This window comes from Dipodomys merriami, unplaced genomic scaffold (assembly GCF_024711535.1).
Source record: "Dipodomys merriami isolate MVZ:Mamm:240054 unplaced genomic scaffold, mDipMer1.0.p SCAF_4, whole genome shotgun sequence".
Lineage (NCBI taxonomy): Eukaryota > Metazoa > Chordata > Mammalia > Rodentia > Heteromyidae > Dipodomys > Dipodomys merriami.
In genome coordinates, this window is record NW_027205603.1 from 40,615,972 (window position 1) to 40,637,574 (window position 21,603).

Below are 21,603 nucleotides of genomic sequence, written 5' to 3' on the forward strand. Positions count from 1 at the left end.
CCCAGCAGCCTAGGCAAAAATGTGGCATCCTATATGTGAAATAACTACACATTCAGAAAGTTTTTGGGCATGGCTCAAGTGTAGTCTGCTTGCTTGGTAAGTATGAGGTCCCCACTTCAACTCTAGTGAATTTATTTCCCCCAGAAAACTTGGAAAAGAGTAAGTACTTTTGTATAGCCTTTCAATGTATAAGAATTGCCTTTGTATAAATTTATAGACCACTGGGATTCTATTCAAGCTTGTAATGGTTACAGCTTATGAGATAGCATAGTGAGTGAAAAATTCAAGTTGGCATTTCTGATCATCTGATACAGTAAGAGGATTGTTACTTAAGAATCATCTGTCTTCCATCCTTTCACCTACATACTGTTTTCATGATGTATAAAACACAGTTTAAAAGAGAAATCTGAGTTCCCTTTCCTTCAAATTCCTTCCTATTAAACAAATATAGTTATAGTCATGCAATTTATAAAGAAATCTTTTTATTCAATAGCTATTAAAACAAACAGACTTATAAGTGAAGAATTAGAGCCATGACAGTCCATACAAATAAGCAAGTTGAAATTCATAAGTGGAATCAGAGCAGAAGCAGGTTACTTACTAAATCTTGGGTTAGTGCTGGTCATAATGTTATGATTTGTTTCATTTATGCTGCTTGTTTAGTGAAAGTTTGGCTTGTGATTCAAGGCCTCAGATGTCATAGTGATAGGTCAATGACTATTCTCATGCCTTGTAGCAGCATATGTTGCTTGCCATAGTTACTCCATTTATGTTAATTAATACAAATTAATCCAAAAACATATTAATAATGAGCTAAAAGAATAAAATATCTGAAAGGCCTCTTCCTGAATTATATTATAGGCTAATAGCTAAAAATAGTCAACTTAGACTGATAAGCTCCATTTGTAGAATTATATTTTTATTTGAACTACTACAAAGAGAAGATTGAGAATAAGCGGATTTAGAGTTAAGCTATGTAATTGGGACTGTGAAACTGAAAAAATAATAAAGTCATCCTCATGTCATCCCTTTATCAAATATGCTTAAATCCATACTTTGTTAGGACCTTGTCCTTTGAATCATATTAATTACCCATATGTCATCAAATTTAATACTCTGTAGAGCTGATGCTCTCATCTTACCAGGAAGAATCAATGGATGTTTTTTTCACACCTGGCTGGAAGTATTTTAAGCCACTATCAGATGGATCTCAACTTCAGAGATGTCAAAATATTAAAAATGTGTGCATATTAAAATGTATTAAATATGGCAATATAGCAAAAAATTTATTGAGTTAGCTATTCTACATCAGGTACAATATTAAACTTCTAGACATAGAGAAATTAACAAGATGCAGACTATATATTCAATGCATTTATAGCCTAGCAGGAGAAAAAAAATAACAATATCTAATTCTCATGGGGGAGAATAATAAAAGGGGTGACATTGATCAAGATTCATTGTATTCATATACTACTTGGCTGAACAGCAACGCTTGCACTCATGTGTACAGCTCCTTAAAGATAAAAATAAGATCAGCACATAATCCCCCCAACCCCTGCCCCCAAACAAAAAAAAACAATATCTATTTCTCAAGTTAATTTTCTTGTCAGGTATATAAAGAGAAAACCTACTGGTAACATCATTATATAAAGGAGAGTGATTATGCCATCCCTAAAATCTGGAAGTAGTTTTAGGGGTTTTGATGAAATAACCTGTGTTAATCCTTTAAAGTATTTCTCCAGTGTTTACAATATCAATTCCTCACAGGCAAGTTAAAGTCTGTCTAGTTTTGAGATGCTTACAGGGAAAAAGTAGTCACTTTCCTCTTGGGTCCCCATATTGAGAAGTGATTTGATATTTAACTTATGGATTTCTCCAATAAATATTTTAGCATCTTTCAGTTGAAATAAGATGTAGTATTTTAGTTCCCAAGAATAATTAACAAAAAAAGTAAATAACATGACTAACTCAGCTTAAAAATAACACCAGTGGCTCATGCCTATGCTATAATCCTAGCTACTCAGGAGCCTGAAATCTGACAATCAAGATTTGAAGCCAGCTGGGGAGATGGGCCCTCAAGATTCTTATCTCCAATTAACCAGCAAAAACCAGGAATGGAGATATTGCTCAAGTGATAAGGTGCCAGCTTTGAATGAAAAAGCTAAGCAACAGTGCAAGGCCTGATTTCAAAACCCAGAACCAGTACACAAAAAATACATAAAATACTACCAATACTGTTTGCACCAAATTCAGGTCCCTCAAATATCACTGAGTAAACAATATAGTAAGTAGTTGTGACAGAAATGATGCTCTTAAAACCTATATCCTTGTCTTTTTGCAAATTATGTTAGATTCCTGGAGGGGGAGGGAAGGAGAGAGAGGGAAGACTGTGTTTGTGGTTTCTGTCTACTTATTTGTTATTATGACATACTGTAGTATAATAAAAATGCCTTAGATTTCTACAGGAGGACAGAATCAATAATGTATGTACAGATAATATATGAAATAGCACATACATAAAGGAATAGGTTCAGATGCTAATGGAAGCCAAGAAGTCCTTTTCTGAACACTCAAAGCATCACATTCTATTCCTGTAACCAAGTTTATTTCTTTTATTGCATTGATCCCAGTCTGTGGCTGGTATGTATACTTCATTTGCCGATTTTCTTCTCTGTGAGAGCCTCTGTCTTGTCTATTTTGTTTACTGTCCTACCCTTTAAACACTTATTGAACAAAGAATAAATTTAGCTTTTGGTAGGTCTAAAATGTGAAAATCAATACAAATTGACTACTTTTATCTTACAAAGGAACTCAGAAACACAAAGTACCTAAATATATAACATCCATTGTTTTAAAGCCAGTGAGAACAAGTGGGTGACTGTCTCTATTGGATAGAATATTTATACATCACAGTCATTCATTTAAGCAAAGGTGATTTAGTTGCCAGAGGATTCCCCATAGTCCTGATGAGAGACTATATGAAGGAGGTCTGCTACGACCCACTCACAGATGCATTTGATCCAGGCAAATACATGCTACAAATCCTATAGATTTTCAGTGTGGTCACACCTCATCACAAGCCTAAAGGTGTTTGTAAATAAATCCTCATCACGAGTTCAAAGAAAAAGGTACATTCTTGTCAGGGGGGCAAAAACCAAAGGCCAAGCATATGCATCAGTGAAATTGATGAACTTTTCTTTTAACCAAGACTTATTAAATTATGTTGTCCTCAGAAGTTTTATCAGTCTACTATGAATTCACAGTACTCGAAATGCCTCAGAGGGCTGATTTTATATGGATCTCACAGTGCTATACCTCTACTGTGGTTTCTTTTTACATAGTTAATATATTTTGAAATTTGCAGAGTTGTAGTTCATAAGTCAGTGGGAATTTCCCTTTATTACATCAATGGGTATATTTTTTGTAATTCCATAACTATTTAATATTCCATAACTATTTAATATTCAAACCATTTAATATGATTAATTATTAACATAATCAAGTAATGCTATAATTAATACTGTTAAACTAGTTAATATTTACATTCATGAGACTTAGTAAAATCGGTATGGATAGGTGATTTGTGGCACATCTGGAATCTTAGTTACTTTGTGGGTAGAGATCAGGAGGGTTACAGTTTGAGGCCAACCTCAGCAATAATGTTAACCAGACCCCATCTTAACCAATAGCTAATATGGTGACATGTACCTGCTATTTATGTGGAAAGCATAAATAGGAAGATCATCGTCCAGGTTGGCCTAGGCATAAACATAAGATACTATCCCCCAAATAACTGAAGCAAAAAGCGCTGGAGGGGTAGCTCAAATGATAGAGCATGTGACAAGCAAGTGTCATCTGCAAATTTGGCCCTGGAATAATGACTCTAGTTTTCACACAGATTCTTGTACAGCTCTATGGCTATAATGTCTTCTATAACTTCTCTTTCCTGAGGTAGGTAACATAGGCCGGTAAATACACAACCTTCAAATTTCTGCCCCAGTTCTGACATAATTTTTGAGGAGAAAGAAAGCTAGCTTTATCTACTGTCAACATTCCAAGCTCACTTGGGTTCTGCAAGTGTGAAGATACAGCTAACTTCCTTTCTAATTTATTTCCATTCTGTCCTTCTATGGACTTCACAAATCCCTCTGAGTCATTCACAGAAGATGACAAACTGGGAAATTCATTTGTAGCCTCAGAAACGTGGGATTCTAGGCTAACTGCTGACATCTTGGATAAAAAAATGAGTCATTTCTCAGATGTACACTTGTTAGTTCTAAGCCACCCACAACAGAATGAACACAACACTGGAATTATGAAAGGAAGACTGCTTCTCCAGACGTGCTTGCTGGACGCCATTATTCATGGCATTTCATACCAGAGTCACAGGTCCCTCAGTGGGACACAGATATACTTTGTCAAACTTAGATTTCTCAGGCTTGCTACCCTTTGTTGGGTACTGGGAAGAAATACAAAGCTTTCAGAAGTAGGAGATCCAACAGTTTTCTGCAAGGCCTTTGAATCTCTGTGGAGGTCCACAGGGGAATGAATGGGGTTTTATGGTAAATCTTTGTGTAATGCAATAAGCTGTGCTGTTTATATTTAGGTGTGGAGAGGAGACCAAGGGTCAGGAGGCCCAGGACTGCCCCTCAGGCTCTGTCTTTCTTCTACCGCAAGAGGCTGGAAAGAGATAAACAGGTTGAATCTAGGAAGTGGAAGCTTGCTAATTTTCCAACTGTTCCTGACTCTTTACTTGGGTAGCAACACCCTAAGTGAAGCTCTAGCAGCCCCCAAGGCCTTGGACAAAAGGGAAAAGGATATGTGGGCTGCTACCTACTTTCCTTTCAGAGCCCTTCCCACCTTTGTGACTGGGCATCCCATGCCATCGCTGCTTGGCGCCCTTCCTATTCTTTTGTTCATCAGGGTATCACAACTAAAGTCATTTCTGCCACCCATATTTAAATCACGTAGTGAGCATTGGAAGAGTGGAGCTTGGCATACCAAACCCCAATCATTTAAAATCACATTATAAACATGCAAAGGAGGTTTTTCTTTTTAGTACCGGCATTTTGAACTTGGGACCTTGCACTTGCTACCAAGGAACTATTTGAACCACTCCCCAGCCTACAAACATAGATAGTTGACCAGATAAAGACAATTTCTAAATCTCCTTTTTAGTTCTTATTCTAATTTATCTTAGATGGAGGTGTCCAATTAATCCTTCTACTTAACAACTTTCATCTGTTTACTATATCTAAAAGTATATAAATACTACATACTGCTTATAGAACAAACTCCAACAATTCAATTTTAGTTATTCAAAACTCTTAGATGGGTCTTAGTGGCAAATACCTGCAATCCTAGCTACTTGGGAGGTTAGGATGGGGGAAATCACAGGTTGAGGCCAGTCTCAGTAAAAAGTTAGTGAGATTCCATCTGTGTTAACAAACATGATATGTTAGTATGTTCTTAAAATTCCATGGACGTAGGTAGCACAGACAGGAGGATCATAGCCAAGGCTGTCTCTGGGCAAAAATACAAGACCCTGATAGAAATTATTGTGCCATTTGTAAAGAAATGGAAAGACTTGAAAAAGACTTATGTTAAATGAAGTCAGTCAGTCCCAGAGAGACAAAGGATCTATTCTTTCCCTTATACACAGAAGCTAGATTTAGCTTACAAACTCATACATAAATACATTGAGTGGTATGCCAGTATATATAAATGTATGAAGGGAAATATGGTAGAGTCAAGGGAGATCTCAAGTAGTGTAATTCCTTAGAAAGCCTACATCATAGTTCAGCAAAATAAAACACCAGTCAGAGGGTACTTGAAAGGGGTGGGTGCGGTAGGGTCAAGAGAAAAGGAGTAAGGAATGAAGAGGGGAAAATGAGGACAAGAATTTAATGTATATACTACAAAATTAAGAAGCGTGAAGGAAAAAGTGGCTAAGGGAGGGATGGGTGGAAAGTTGAAGGTGATATTGATCAAGATATGTTGTACATATAAGCTGCTTTGTTAAATGGCAAAAAAAGGAATAGATGTCTTTTTATTAAAAACAATAAACAAACACAAAAAGAGAAAAGAGAGTCTTAGTTTGGCTAAGAATATAAAAGAGGGACAGGAAGTTATATAGTTTCAAAAAGTCTCCTGATAAAGCATATGGAGAGAAAACAACAGAGGGACCTGGCCTGGGTAGGCATCTTTCCATCAAACAATCACAGTGATCATCATCAGCTTCAGAGATGCTGAAACCTTAAAAGGATCCATAAGAACATAGCATCATTCTCTGTGCTCTTGCCAAAGAAGCCTAACAAGATTCTGGTCACGAGGAAACATGAGAAAAACCGAAGCTGAGGCATTCTAAGAAATAGCTGGCATAAAATCATCAAAAACAACCAGGTTGTGAAAGTCAGGGAAAGTGTGAGGGAAACTAAAGTGATCTGACAACTTAATCCGGTCACATGACCATCTTTTGCTTTTACCATAAGAGTCAGGACTGGGAGAGTCTGTGACAGCTGTGCTGGGTCTGAGGATTATTTGTCCATGCCAATACTGATGAGAGGGTCCTAGTGTGGTTGTTAGGAACCTGACCTTGTTTGAAAGAAATACACAGTAAATTATGTAGCAACTCACTTCCAAGTGATTTATATATATAAAAAGCTATTTATGTTACTCTTCCAATTTTTCTGTATGCTTAGTATTCTTTCAAAATAAGCCAGTGGAGGCCAGCGGCTTGTAATCCTAGCCACTTGGGTGGCTAGGCATGAGAGGATCATAGTTTGAGGCCAGCCTTGGCCCAAAAGTTTCTAAGACCACCCACCCCCCTTCTCGAACCATAGCTATCATCCCAAGCTATGTGGGAAGCTGAGACCAGGAGGACTGAAATACCAGCCCTGTATAGGCAGAAAAGTCCAAGAGACACTGTCTCCACAGAGGAAGGTTGGACTGTGTGGTGCATGCCTGTGGTCCCAGTCATGATGGGAAGCCTGAAAGCAGGCAGATTTCAGCTCAGGCATGCATGTACCTGAGCAGGAAGCAAGATCCTATCCTAAAAAATAATCAAGAAAAATCTGGGCTGAAAGCATGGCTCAGTGGTATTATACCAGCATAGCAAGCACAGGCCTTTAGTTCAAACCCTAGTACTTCCAAATTAAAAAATGAAGGAAGGAAGGAAGAAAGTCATTAGAAAGATGTACTCTCTTTTGTGTATTTCCTTCTTTGGAGGCATTTCCCCTTAGGGGGAAATGTTTATACCATCAGGCTGAACACAGAGTCATTAAACATCATTAGTGGTTAGAAAAGTTTTCATGGAGGAAGTAGTATTTGATAGTTTTCCTAGTAGGGAAATTATTCATGTTTCAATATATTTAGAGTTTCCCTACTACCATAGAGACTACATTGGTGAACAGGCAAATGAGTGGCGGACCAGGATTCAAATGCTTCTAACTATGTGACCTTTAACTGTTTGACTGTTTCATCATCTTTAAAATGAGACTAAAGCTGATGGTGTACGTGAGGACCCATGAGTTTATTTACATAAAGTGCGAGCACAGTTTCTGCCACATAGAAGGTGGCACAATGTTCCATTCTAGTAAAGCACCCCATGATAGGTCTTCTTTTGTCTACCATGAGTGCTATCTCTTTTTCAATTCTGTATCACTCATTATGGGCTTACAGGTAGAAAATGAAAGAATGATGCACCCTCTAGTATAAAAACAGCATGATTCCAAGGCTTCGAGGCAGATGAAGACTGAACACATGATAGTCACAAGGATGTGAACTGCAATGCGGGAAAGCCATCTGTGCTGTGGAAGCCAGGGGCTCAGAGACACACTGAAAGAATGCTGACTAAATAAGATACTTGTTACAATCGTCCCAATGGGAGCAGAGCAAGGATGAGAGCAACATTTCCCCCAGCCATTACTCATGAAAAGACATGGGCAGACGGAACTGTTTAGGGTAAATTCTCACAGGTTTCAAACTAGGAATCAGAGCTCAGGATGATCCTTAGGCAGTCAAAGAGTGCTCTGAGATGCAGAGCTCCTAGAAACAGAGCTTTAAGTCTAATCCTTCCCACCTAGGGCCTTCAATAACCTATGCTGAGTCAAATGTACAGGCACTTTTTTAGGCTTATTTTGTTTTTTCTTATTGTACCTTTGTCCTTCTCCATGTTTCTGCCTCTTCCTCCCATCTCTTTCCAGAAACAGTGTTGAATCTCTATATTTTGTTGAGTTTTTCTGTTCTATACTTCTGACCTAAGCACGTGGAAGCATAGGTGGTTGAGCTTGAAGACAGTAGCTGCTTTCAGATGGATGCTCATGTCAATGCAGCTGTTTATTCTGTATTCTTTCTGTAGTTCCACATACAGTCCGTGTTATAGATGGAAGGTTTGTGTTCTCCAAACCCTATGTTGACATCCCACCTTCCACTGAGATGGTATTAGGAATGGCAGATATGTGGGTGATTAGGTCATGATGGTAGAACTTTTTAAAAATTGGATTAGTGTCCCTATATAAGTGGCCCCCCAGGACTCTCCAATTCCTTAGACCATGTAAGTATGCAATGAGAAGACATCTCTGTCAAACCAAGAAATGGTTCATCCCACACTAAATCTGCCTTGATTTTGGGCTTCAGATCACCTTAGATTATATACGTGACTGATCTAGGACTGGGAGAAAGAAATGTTTCTTGTCTAAACCACTCCATCTATGATAATTTTTTGTTATTACAGACCCCAGTAGACTAAACTAGTATCACACCTTCTTGGACTTGCTGAGATAATGTATTTCACTGTTATGGCTTTATTTCATCTGTATTCAGTTTGTCTTCTCCATACAATGGAGGCTCTGCTAGGACCAAGGCTTTGTCTCCATGGCCCTGCGCACAGTAGTAACCACAGTAATCAATGAATGCTTATAGAACTGATGAGTCAAAAATTAGAATGCTGACCATCCACAAAAAGATTAAATAATATTTAACTATTTAAATAAAGGCAGGAGCTATAAAGTATGGGTTTTGGTACCAACTAAAATGTGGAGTAATTTTCTTTGAGGAAATTAAGCCTGGTGCTGGGGGAACATAGCCTGGAGACAGCTGCCTAGGCTGCATTTGAATCAATTCTCTGCAGCTTTCTAGATGTGTAATTCAGAGATTAGCAGTCATTTACTCCGTATGGGCTTTGTATTAAATGAGATTAAATATGCAAAAATATGCAATGTCTATTTTGTAGCAACAAATCAAGGGAACTTAACTATTATGATTAATTCTTTCCTAAAGGTTAATTCTTTCAGAGAGACCGTTCTCTCAGAGGCCTCTGGCAAAGTTGTTATTGGGGTAACCTATTTGGGCTTTGGATAGGAAAAAGGAGGAATTTCATATCCTGTTTCTGGCACAAAGAATCCTGTGGGGCTCAAGAATATTTAAGTTGCTACAAAAAGTTCTAAGACATGTAGCCTTAAAGATTTCATTCCTGTTGAGTGCTGCTGGCTTGTACCTGTAATCCTACTCAGGAAGCTGAGATCTGAGGATCATGGTTTGAAGCCACTATGGGAAGAAAAATCAGTGAGATTTTTATCTTCATAAAAAAAGCTGGAAATGGAGGTATTTCTCAAGTGGTAAAGTGCTAGCCTAGAACACAAAAGCTCAGGGACCCAGCTCAGGCCATGAATTTGTTTTAGAAAGATCTCAAATTAATGCTATTAAACTTTCACTATAACAACAGATAAGGTAGAGCAAACTCAAATCAGAGCAAGAGCTGTCCTTCACAATAGGAGGGGGAAAGGGGCTTTCTCCTGGGCAGACCTAATAATAATAACATCAAAATTTTGGGACACAGATAAAGCACCATTCTAGGCATCATTCTAGGACATACAATAAAGTCTCATTCCTCTTTCCTAGAGAGACACCCTTCTTCTAATTCTCTTCCCATGATGTACCAGCTTTCTGTTACTGGTGTTACTGGAATAAAAAACCTAAGATACCAATTTCTTTGTTCTTTTTCTTTTTTGTTGGTGTGGGACTTGAACTCTGGGCCTGGGTGCTGTCCCTCAGCTCTTCAGCTCAAGGCAAGCACTCTACCTCTTGAGCCACAGCACCACTTCTGGTTTTCTGGTGGTTTATTGGAGATAAGAGTCTCATGGATTTTCCTGCCAGGGCTGGCTTTGAACTGTGATCCTCAGATCTCAGCATCCTGAGTGGCTAGAATTACAGGCGTGAGCCACCAGCGCCCAGCTAGATACCAATTTCTAACGAGAAGGTTTAGTACTGGGTATTGGTGGTTCATGCCTGTAATCCTAGTTCCTCAAGAGGCTGAGATCTGAGGATTGTGGTTCAAAGTCAGCCCAGGCAGGAAAATCCATGTGACTCTTATCTCCAATAAACCACCAGAAAACCAGAAGTGGTTTGAAGTCCGTTTTGGCAGGGAAGTCCATCAGACTCTTACTTCTAATTACCTAGCAAAATGCTGGAAGTAGAACTGTAGCTCAAAGTGACATAGCTGATAGCCTTGAGTAAAAAAGCTAAGGGACATCACCTAAGCCCTGAGTTCAACCACACGCACACATGCGTGCACACACACACACACACACACACACACACACACACACACACACACACACACACACACACACCATTCACATGCTTATTTTGGATCATGGTTTCAGTCCATGGTCAATTGGTGTCATTCTGAGCAGATGGTGGGACAAAATCATTTACCTTGTGGAAGGGAAGCAGAAGATGAGAAAAAGGAAAAGAGCAGGGTCCTACAATACCTTTAGAGAGTAAGCTTCTAGTGACCTAAAACCTCCCATTGGACTCTACCTCTTAATAGTTTCATCACTTCCCAATAGCGCCACAGACCAAGAATCAAGCTTTTAGTACAATTGTTCTTGGGGTGGAAAGAAGAGACTTTCAGATCCTAACTATAGCACATTTTCCTTCTAAAATTGCTGGTCTAGCCTGTGTCTTTCATTGCTAATATTAACAGATTGCCAGCCCATTCTCGGAGGCACAGTTAGAATGATAAATCCACCCTCCCCTCATGCTAATGGCGGAAGCAGGCATCTTAGGCTGGAAGGCCAATCCTGTAGGGGAGTGTCAAGAGCTTGTTGGTAAGTCACTTTTCCAGTGCTTCCAGTGTAGAACACCATTTTGTAGCACGTTTTATTGGTCCCTATATACTTCCACAGAATGTAAGTTAGGAGGATCTGGGGAAGGTACCTTGAATAAGTCATTCCCAAACTCTATTTATAGTACTTAGGTGTGTGCCTGCTACCTGACAGCTAGATGATTAGTACAACAACTTCCCTGAGACAAAAATATCTACATGGGAAACACAAAGCACCATGGAATTGGTCAGTGGCTTTGGGGGTCAAGTTTAGCATCTCCTGGAGAGATCTGTAATGGTCAAGCTCTAATTTCTTTCTACCTAAGACTCTCCTAAAGCTTTGTTTGTGTTTGTGTTTAGCAGTTCGTGCTTAGCCTGGGATGGGAGCTGAGCAGAAGTAATTAGAACTATTCTTTTGTATGCTGTTTGCTTTGTGATTTGGAAATAAAAGGCTATAGCTAATATGTTAGCTTATTAATTTAGGTCCCCTCTTACAAGGCCTAATGTTCTCTCAAGTGAATGGGTTTTCAAGGTCATGGGATGAACAGCTCAGTGCTGAATCAAAAGCACAGAATGTTCTTAAAACTGTCACAGGAGCAAATGATTATGCCCATCACTGTGCATTTGAAGAGAGACAGAGATGTCTGTTGTTTCTTTATAATAGTGGTTTATAAGAGTGTTTCCCACAACTTTCTGCAAAAAGAGTTTTATAATATGGGTTAATTCCGTTACTCTTTTTTTTTTTGGCCAGTCCTGGGGTTTGAACTCTGGGCCTGGGAGTTGTCCCTGTGCTCTGTTTGCTCAAGGATAAAGCTCTACTATTTGAGCCACAGAGCCACTTCCAGATTTTTTCTCATGGACTCTCTTGCCCAGGCTGGCTTTGAACTGTGATCCTCAGATCTGAGTATCTAGGATTACAGGTGTGAGCCAGTGGTGCCTGGCTAATTCTGTTACTTTTACACCATTGTATGATATCAGTATATTTCAAATAGGGGTTTAAATTTTCCATATGATGCTCTTGTTTCTTTCTATGTAAAACATTTTATAGTGTGACAATATCCATCCCAACTAAACAATGACCTGAATGATCAGCTTGGAACAACAAAGGATAACATTGCTCTTATAAGAGATTCCTTTCGTAAGGATTATTTGAGTTAATGTCAAAACAAAACAAAACATTTACTGAGATGAACTGTGGCCTTCTAAATCATATAATAAAATTTGGTCCAATCAGATAATCAGAATTAAATCTAGAAATAGGTATCTAAGTCAGCATGGCCCTTAAATATATTGGATAATGGAGAGCAGGTGGCACACAATTAGAAAGATCTGAAGTGATGCCATGGTATTTTTTGCTGTTGTTGTTGTTGTTGTTGTTGTTTGAAGGTTCTTGCCCTGTTGCTAGGTACTTTATAAATGGCTCTAGAATCCCTAAGCATCCCACTGCAGATGGTGTGTGAACACTTCAAAGGGGGAAGGCTAGAAGGATAATGGAATACAGAAAAATAAAACAAGGAATGTTCTGTCAGTAGCTTTGCAATTCAAAATCTCCCCACAGATCTGGTAGCATGTGCTTACTTTGGAAAATAACACTCACTTTGAAGTCTGTTCTTTTGGTTAGACCTCTGGTAGGTTAAGGACCACTCTTGGTGCTGACATGAAAGATCAAAGGACACACCTTGCACTACATATGAGGTGCCTGACTAGCACAAGCCAGTGTACCAATAGGGCAGCTAGTGGGAAGGCAGCCAAAGTCACCACCATCAAAACACCACATTGTTCTGGTTCCCACAGGATACGCTTCTTCGTAAAAGACCTTAAGGAATGTCTCTGATAAATGGTGGTTGCTTGCCAAATTGCTTAGCTTCCCCCGCCCCTCACCCCCACCCCAAAGAAACAGAACAAACAAGTCATTATTTGGTATGGCTCAATTACTTGGGGTGTCCTCCAAAAACATGGTTCTGATATGGAATTTTCTGCTATTGTTTGTGGAGTGCCAAGAGCACACATTGCCTTCCTGGTGTCAATATTCCTGGCTCTGCAGCTAGGCTGGCAGCTCTCTAGCAAGAAACACTTGCTCAGTGCTGCAGTTCAGTGGCAGGCAAAGCCTGTCAGTGTTCGCCACTGCTGTGGTAGTTTTCTTAGGTTCTTGTCTCAGGAATTTGATAAGTGCAGCCCAGAAGAAGGAAGGGCAAATGTGAAGAACTTTATTCAAAATGGAAGCATCTGGCTTGAAGGCTGCTGCTGCTGCTCGGTGTTCTCAATACTTTTTTTTTCCAGGTGGCTATGTCTAGGAATTTTTTTAAAAATTGTTTATTGTAAAGATACTGTATAGAGGAGTTATAGTTATATGAGTAAGGTAATGAATCCATTTCCTATGCAGCATTGTTACCCCCTCCTTTGTTTTTCCCCTACCATCCCTTCCCTCCCCACCTTCCTCTCCCTCCCCCTCAACCCCCTTCAAGTTGTAAAGTTCCTTTTCAACATAGTGTCTTGTATGTCTCATTGTTACAATGGATCAACCTGTATCTTTATTTCAGCATTTTGTTATTTCCCTTCCCCTCCCCAAATTAGAAAAATGTATATACAAGATGCAGGGCACCTGAATCAAACACAGTGACATCAGGGGTTATACCATGGGAGAAGAACATACAAAAGAAAAAAAAATTACATAGCACATTAAAAACAACAGTGACAAAGAAAAAACTTCTTATGTCCATATCTTGGGGTTCATTATCATAATGCTTAGCATTATCTTTTTTTTTAATTGTAAAAATACTGTACAGAGGGGTTACAATTACATGGGCAAGATAATGAGTACATTTCTTATCAAGCATTGTAGCCTCCTCCTTTGTTTCCCCTTCCCGTCCCTTCCCATCCTCCCCCAGTCCCTCACCCAATCCTCCTCCCCCTCCACCAAAGTTGTAAAGTTGGTTTTTGACTTGACGACTTGTACATCTCATTGTTGCAATGGGTCCACCTGTATCCCTATTTAAATGATTTGTTTTTTCCCTTCCCCTCCACAAATTATACCGACATCAAATACAGTGAAAGCAGGGGTTATACTGTGGGGGAGGGACATACAAAGCAACAAAGAAATAATCTTATAAATGCGTTAGAAACAATCCCATGAAAGAAAAAAACATTTGAATACATATCTTAGAGTTCATTTCCCTACCATCAATTTATCTGACCTTTTCTGCTTGACTCAGACATATACTAGTTATTTAGCATTATCTTATATGGTCATATGTACATAGTTTTTGACCTTTTCTGCCTGTCTGGTAAGATTATCCTAGTCTAGGAATTTTTATGCTCTGCCCAGTGCTCTCTCTGATTGGTTGCCCCTACTTGAATTAGGAGTTTGGGAAGTGACTATTAATCAGGTCTGATAATATTCTGATTGGTTGTTAATTTCTAATCAAGTCCTTTCTGTAAATCCTCTTTCCAGCATAGTAAGAAAGTTATTGCAATTAAAGGAGCTAAGGACATCAGAGGTAAGATACTCTGAAACAATGTCTCTTTGCTTTTGGTTTTGGCTTACTAGAACAAGATGCTATCCAGGAGTCCTGGGTCCTATTTTCCTATTTTTTTGACTTGTAATGCAGGATATCTCAGGCATTATGACTCTCAGGGAGATGAGGTCTATCTTTCAGACACCTTTACCTTGATAAGGTTTTCAGAAAATACCAAGTTCCAAATGGGTACTGGTGGCTCATAGCTGCAATTCTAACTACTCATATGGCTGAGATGTAAGAATCATTAAGTCAACTCAGGCAGGAAAGTCTTGAGACTTTTATCTCCAATAACCTACCAAAAAAACCAGAGGTAGAACGTGGTTCAAGTGGTAGAGTGCTAGCTTTGAGCAAAAAAGCTCAAGGACAGTACCCAGGCTCTGAGTTCAAGCCCCAGAACTTGCATGCACACACAGAATTGCCAGGTTTCTTTTTTGGAGGCTGTTTTCTTACTATACTCATGTAACAGGGTTGCTGTGACAAGTGAGCAATTCCATTCCTTTGCTGTTGTCAAGGCCAAATTTAATTTTCAGAGAATTTAACTTATACGTAGTTTTAGCTGATTCATGAGTTTAATATATTTTTTGGCCAGATACTCAAATAGTTCTTGAAGAGGCTTCAAAACTAAATTCACATCTCTGAATAAATAGTTCAAGTTTCAGGGAATATAAAGCCAATCGTACAGAATTTTCTTTGGCATTCTCCTCTCTCTTCACTGCTACAACATGTGACTCTTTCCTATTCCCACAGGAAAGCATCTTCCTCCAAAGATACTGTTTGCTAGACCACCATCTGTCTTGACTCTGATGCCTCTCTTAGACCTTCACTGCAACTAAAGCCCACCTGCTATCAACGCCCATAAACTGAGATCAGAGACTCTACCTTCTCAACTCTTGGGGAGTCAGTATCCATTTCCCTTCAGCCATCTACTGTAAGAACATCTTGTGTTTCCTCTGAAATCTTAAATTAAAATTTCCCACCCTGGATTACAAATTTCTGGCCATACTTACACTCTTCCTAGTGTCTTACTTAGATATATAGTCCCTGGAGCCTTCTGGCTTCTCTGTATTCTCAGTTCTCTTTATGCCTTCCTTCTCTCTGTACACAAATGGACTTGGTGGTTGAAAACACTTACTTACAGGCATACCGTTACATCAAACTGGAATCCCAGATCAGTGCTTCAGTTCACTTTCTCTACCCCTAAGTCCAAAGAGAGAAGCTACAGGAGAAGAAAAGAATACATTGGTTCCACTTTAACTTTAGCAAAGTGCAAAATGCTGCTCATTGACTTTATTTCATATTTATGCACTGAAAATAATTAAGTGATATGCCCAGGAATTCTGGAAAGGGGCAAGGTGGTTCTTTATACAGAATGACCATGTTTGGAGTGGGCAGATGGCCATGATTGTTCAATAACATAGTCCTTGCTCTGTATCTGAGGATGTTTGGTATCTACAATAATTTAATCTATAATGTAATAACCTATCTAATAATAATAATAATAATAATAATATAACCATCTATATTATATATAATGAAATGGCATTTGCTTATATCCCATGAACATCCTCATATATTTTAAAACATCTCTAGATGCTCTGTAATACCTAATATAGCATAAATTCTGTGTGAATAGTGGCTGTGCTATATTGTTTAGGGAATGACAGTCTGTACATGTTTAATACTGTGAAGTGAAGTTCTCTATGAAGAAGCCAAATCTATACTGAAAATTCTGTAGATTGTTCTCAGCTAACTGGAACATTGCGATTGTGAGGAGATGGGATTTTGAAGGTCAGGAGTCAAAATTACCTTGGACTAGACTTTTTAATAACTAATTAGATAGGTATGTGACCTATTGTTTTTATGACTAATAGATAAACTTGAATGCCTTATAAAACTTAGAAGGCTGCTAGCTTCCACCAGCCCTAAAGCTAAGAATATTCTATCATGTGAAATTTATAGGAGAGATTTCCTTCATCCACACTGGGTCATGTCATTCAAGACAGCTTAAGTCTATGTACCCAGTCTCATATTTGGTTCAGAAAAAAGTATTATTCCCTTTATAGCAATCATTAGTCCATGTTGATAATAGAAATATATTTTTTCTTAATATTTTCAATATGTGCTTGGTTGAATCCACAGATAGAGAACTGTTATATGGCCTGGCATGGTCACAGATTCCTGAACAGCGAGGGTGGAAAGACTCTGAGCTGGGGAATGGAAAGGATCTATCAGTTACCCAAAGAGATGGGAAGGAAAACAAAACATGTAGACTAAGAGAATCATGGCAGTGGTAGAGGAGGGCTTCCCCTTCCCTCACATTTCTTCACACACATATGCTCTTATTTTAATAACAGAGAAAAGTGAGTGGACACGCTGGGCAATTCTTTTCTTGTGCTAAGAATCAGATGGGTGAGGCTGGCCATGGCAGATCCTGGGCAGGTGAGACCTAAACTCACACAATTTTGGGATGTCTTCTAAGAACAAAAGAAGATAAGATTAATACGGGCACAAAATAATGCACTGTAAGATTACCACTATTTTGTATTGACCTATAATAGTAACTGTATAATCAAATCCGTCGGATACAACAGTAATTGACAATGATAAAATGCAGAAGTGTTTCTACTACAACACTGCTTTCTTCAGGATGTTTAACCAAGTGTTAGTGACAGTTCTGCAAAACATTTTGTCTGGACTTCCCCCGCCCCCGCCCCCAGCATAACCAGGGCAAGATGTGCTAGGTATATACTACAATCTGTAGGTTATGTTGGGACACATAAAACATCCTATCTTTTCTTTTCCTTTTTCCTCCCAGTACTCAGGCTTAAACTCAGAGCTTTGTGCATATGCTAGGCAGGCTCTCTACTATTTAAGACACATTCCCATTTTTTTTGGCTTTCGCTATTTTTTGAAGGGGGGTCTCATATTTATGCCCATGCTAGCCTGGACCACAATCTTATTTACATTTCCCCTTTAGTTGGGATGATAGGCACATGCTACCTTGCCTAGCTTTAAAAAAATATTGTAAAGATACTGTACAGAGGGGTTCCAGTTACAGGAGTAAGGTAATGAATACATTTCCTATCAAGCATACCCCCTCCTCTGATTTTCCCCTAATATCCCTTCCTTCCTCCTCTCCTCTCTACCACACAAGTGATAAAATTTGTTTTCAAAATACCGTCTTGTACATCTCATTGTTACAGTGGGTCAACCTGTATCCTTGTTTCAGCATTTTATTATTTCCCTTCCCCTCCCTAAATTAGAAAAATGCATATACAAGATGCAGGGCCCGGAATCAAATACAGTGACAACAGGGGTTATACCATGGGGGAAAAACATACAAAAGAAACAAAAAAAATCACATAGTACATTAAAAAACAATAGCAACAAAGAAAAAACCCTCTTGTGTCCATATCTTGGGGTTTAATTGGCTTAGCCTTGACTAGCTTTTTATTGGTTGAAATGCAATCTTGTGAGTATTTTTTTGCTCAGGCTGCCCCTGAATGGTGATTTTCCCAATCTCTACCTCATGGGATTTTAAGAAAGAGACTCTAGTGTCTGGTGCAACCTTTATTTCATTAACAGTTCTTCTGATAATGGATGTTATATGATACATCCTTATTACTTTACCATGTTTCTCCTGCCCCATGCCACAGTGCTACTATGTTGGTATAGTAGATGGTTAGTAACAACTGTAGACAATTAGAGTTGGGCAAATATAATCCCATTTAAGTCAAACTAATTATATTCCAAATTCTACTTGTCTTTATCCAAACCTCCCAAATACTCATGGTCTTTTCAAAGGCCAGATGGTACAGGTAACAGCAGGCAAATCGGAGTGAGATGAGATTCTAGTCTCAAAAGGAAAAACAGAAGAAGAAGAAAAAAGAAGCTGTATGTTGCTCCCTAAATCAAGCAAAAGGGCTAATTCCACAAGAGAGTAACTTAACTTCAAGAGCAACCAACGGTATGTAAATAATACGAATGAGTAATATCTTCATGTCAGGCAGTGCTACTCTGGATGTTCTTAACCCAGAGGCTGTATCTCAACCTGTATCTTGGATTATAAGTCATCTCAGGGTATCTGGACTATGCAATATGTTGTAGTTACAAACTGTCCATCTTGTAAATTGTTAGAACTCAGAAAATGATACTCCAAAGTGAAGGCCTCAGAAGCAAAGTTTCTCTCTGACATTTTCCTGCCCTTTGTTTCACCTTTCTGCTCTCACCTGGCAAGTCATAGAAACCACAATTTTTCTTCTTCAAGATGAGCTATAGAAACCTTTTCCCCAGCATCAGTCACAAAATCTGAAACATATCGCTGTGGCTTTCTCTCCCTCTACATGCGAGATCTGGCCATAGAGAATTTCCCTGGCTTACCTTGCTTGATTGTAAGTCATGAGACCCTCATTCCAGGAAGGGTCCTTCACTGTTTCCAGGAGGAAAGAGTGCTGCACAGACACCAGGAAGAATTTAAACAGACCAGTCCTGCTGCCCTCAGTCTATTAGGATTAGGCCACATCTTTCTTGTCCAATCAGATTTTTACACAGTGACCGTGCTTCATCAAGCCTAAGTATAAACATGAGTAGTTAATGCTGCGTCTTTGAGGTTTCAGTCTGAAGTTTCCCATGTCACTCAACGCTATGATCAAATAACACATTTTCCAGTTAATGTATCTACTGACAACTTATTTTATCAGGCTAACATATCAGACCTGCACAGGGAGTGAGAACTTCATAGCAGAAGTTGGCAAAATTTTGTTAAAAAGAGCAAATAGAAAACATTTCATGTTTTGAAGGCCATGGAGTTTGTTTCAATGGTTCAACCCCGAAGCTGTGAAAAGAGCCACAGTCAAAATGACAATGAGTTAGGGTAGCTGTTTTCTAAGAAAAGTTTGTTTATAGACAGTAAAATATGAATTGCAAATATTTTACTTTTTCTTTTTAAAGATAGAGTCTTACTATATTATCTAGGCAGGCCTGGAACTTGGGATTTTCCTACCTCAGCCAGTACAGTGTTGGAATTATAGGCTTATGCCATTAAAGCTGGATAAATTGTATGTCATTTTCATGTGTCATAAAAATGACATTCTTATTTTGCCTTGAAACATATTAAAAATTAAAACTCTTTTTAGGTGGAAGGTTGTGCCCAAACAGATGACAAGCCTGATGTCCTAGATTGTGACTGAACTCTGTTGTAAATTATGCTGATTATGATAGGGTATTGCACTGACGGTAGGTTGTAATGGATAACACTTTTTCTTCTATATTTTTCCATGGAGGATATTTCTCAAGTTTCCAGTAATAATGCAGATAAACTATATGGTAAGCATTGTGTGCTGAAGATCTAAAGTGCATCAAGTAGATATTTACTTTCAGAGTACTCAATGCAGCATTGCTTACCTTCCCTACCCATGAGCCACTGCTGTTGTTTTGGATTGGTTTATCTTTTGAAAAGCTTGTATCATAGATAAATTATCAAAGCATTTGGGACCATATCATTGACTGGAAAGGAATAGCACCTTGATTCTCAATACCGGTTACCTTAGCTGTCTGTATCTGGTATCTTCTATGTGTCAAATTTACCTTGTGAGTCTCTCTTATTAGGATGACTTTTGAAGTTCAAGAAGCTTTTGCACAAAAAGGATTATTTCTAGTATTTGATTTTTTTGGGGGGGGGTCCAGTCGTGGGGCCTGAACTCTGGACCTGGGCGCTGTTCCTCAGTTCTTCAGCTCAAGGCTAGCACTCTACCACTTGAGCCACAGCGCCACTTCTGGCTTTTTTTTTTTTTTATTCTTTCTGCTTATGTGGTGCTGAGGAATCGAACCCAGGGCCTCATGCATGCAAGGCAAGCGCTCTACCACTGAGCCACCTTCCCAGCCCTAGTATTTGAATTTTAAAGAAATACCAATTTAGTAATAATTATATAATTTAGATAACTAAAACATCAATTACCTAATTTAAAACATAATATATAATTACAACCATTTCCACTTACATTGAAATTCAGCATACAAACATTACTGGTCCATTTACAAATGCTTACCTACATTAAGAAGCTAACGTTCCCTTGCTTATTGATTAATGTTTAAGTTGAACAGGATAAACATTCTGAAATAATCAGCCTTTAGTTTATAAAATTTCCTGCAACATTTTACAGTTGCATTAAAAAACATATTTAATAAATTTTATTCTAAATCCTTGACCAGGCAAAGTTATCTCACAAACAATAAAAGCTTTTCTATGTTATTTAAATAACAGAAATTAAACTTACAAATATAGAAACTCTCAAATTCTTGTATGTACTCCATCATTAGTTATAAATTTCCTTCTTACTTTCAACTTAAAATCACAATTATATATTTTAAATCAGAATCCTCCAACTAATTCTCCAACTAATCTATCAGCTTCTTCTAAATATCTCAAGCACATATAGCAAACACAGAATAGTTCCAATGATAATAAAATTTATATTTAAACTTAATCCCATAACCCAAATATGTGGGTTGAATAACCTTCATTAATTCTTAATTGCAAATACCCTGACATAGAAAGATCTTACCCTTTAAGTCAGGGATGAGCAACTAGGACCCAGTATCAAGTTAGGCCTGTTGCCTGCTTTCCTATGGCACTAAACTAAAAATGGTTTATATATTTTACACAGTTGAGAAAGAAAGGCCTATCTTGGCATCCGTAAATAAAGTTTTATAGGAACACAGCTATACTCATTTGTTTCAATATTATCTGTGGCTGCTTTGGGGATGTACTGTCAGAACTGTGTGGCTAAGACACAAACCAGATGGCTCTCTAGTGAAAAATATTTACTCTTTGGCCCTTTACCAAAAAGTTGGCTGATCTGCTTTTTATTTAGAATAAAGGCACGCTATACTTCCATTTCAAAGCCCTAAATAGGGATCATTGGAACAGAAGGTTTTGTCTAAAGTACAGTATTTGGGGGCCAAGGGCAAAGAGCT

At 38.4% G+C, this 21,603-nt stretch overlaps 1 protein-coding gene and 1 long non-coding RNA gene across 9 annotated transcripts in view; one reads left to right on the forward strand and one right to left on the reverse strand.

The window, feature by feature from the left end:
* The window catches only part of LOC138805777 (uncharacterized), a 152,571-nt gene extending 137,018 nt beyond the window's left edge, over positions 1-15,553 (forward strand). The window contains exon 5 of the long non-coding RNA XR_011365644.1: positions 15,376-15,553. This is a non-coding gene — a long non-coding RNA (uncharacterized lncRNA). The remainder of the gene's footprint in view (positions 1-15,375) is intronic.
* Positions 1-21,603, reverse strand: part of Cpa6 (carboxypeptidase A6) — a 267,672-nt gene that overhangs the window by 119,630 nt on the left and 126,439 nt on the right. The window contains exon 1 of one of the 8 annotated variants that reach the window (XM_069990864.1): positions 15,765-15,803. The exons of the other annotated variants lie outside the window; for them this stretch is intronic. Within the exon in view, the coding sequence (XP_069846965.1) occupies positions 15,765-15,770 (6 nt within the window). The 5' untranslated portion in view covers positions 15,771-15,803. Of the gene's footprint in view, positions 1-15,764; positions 15,804-21,603 lie in introns of those variants that run through there. 8 annotated transcript variants of the gene reach the window in all.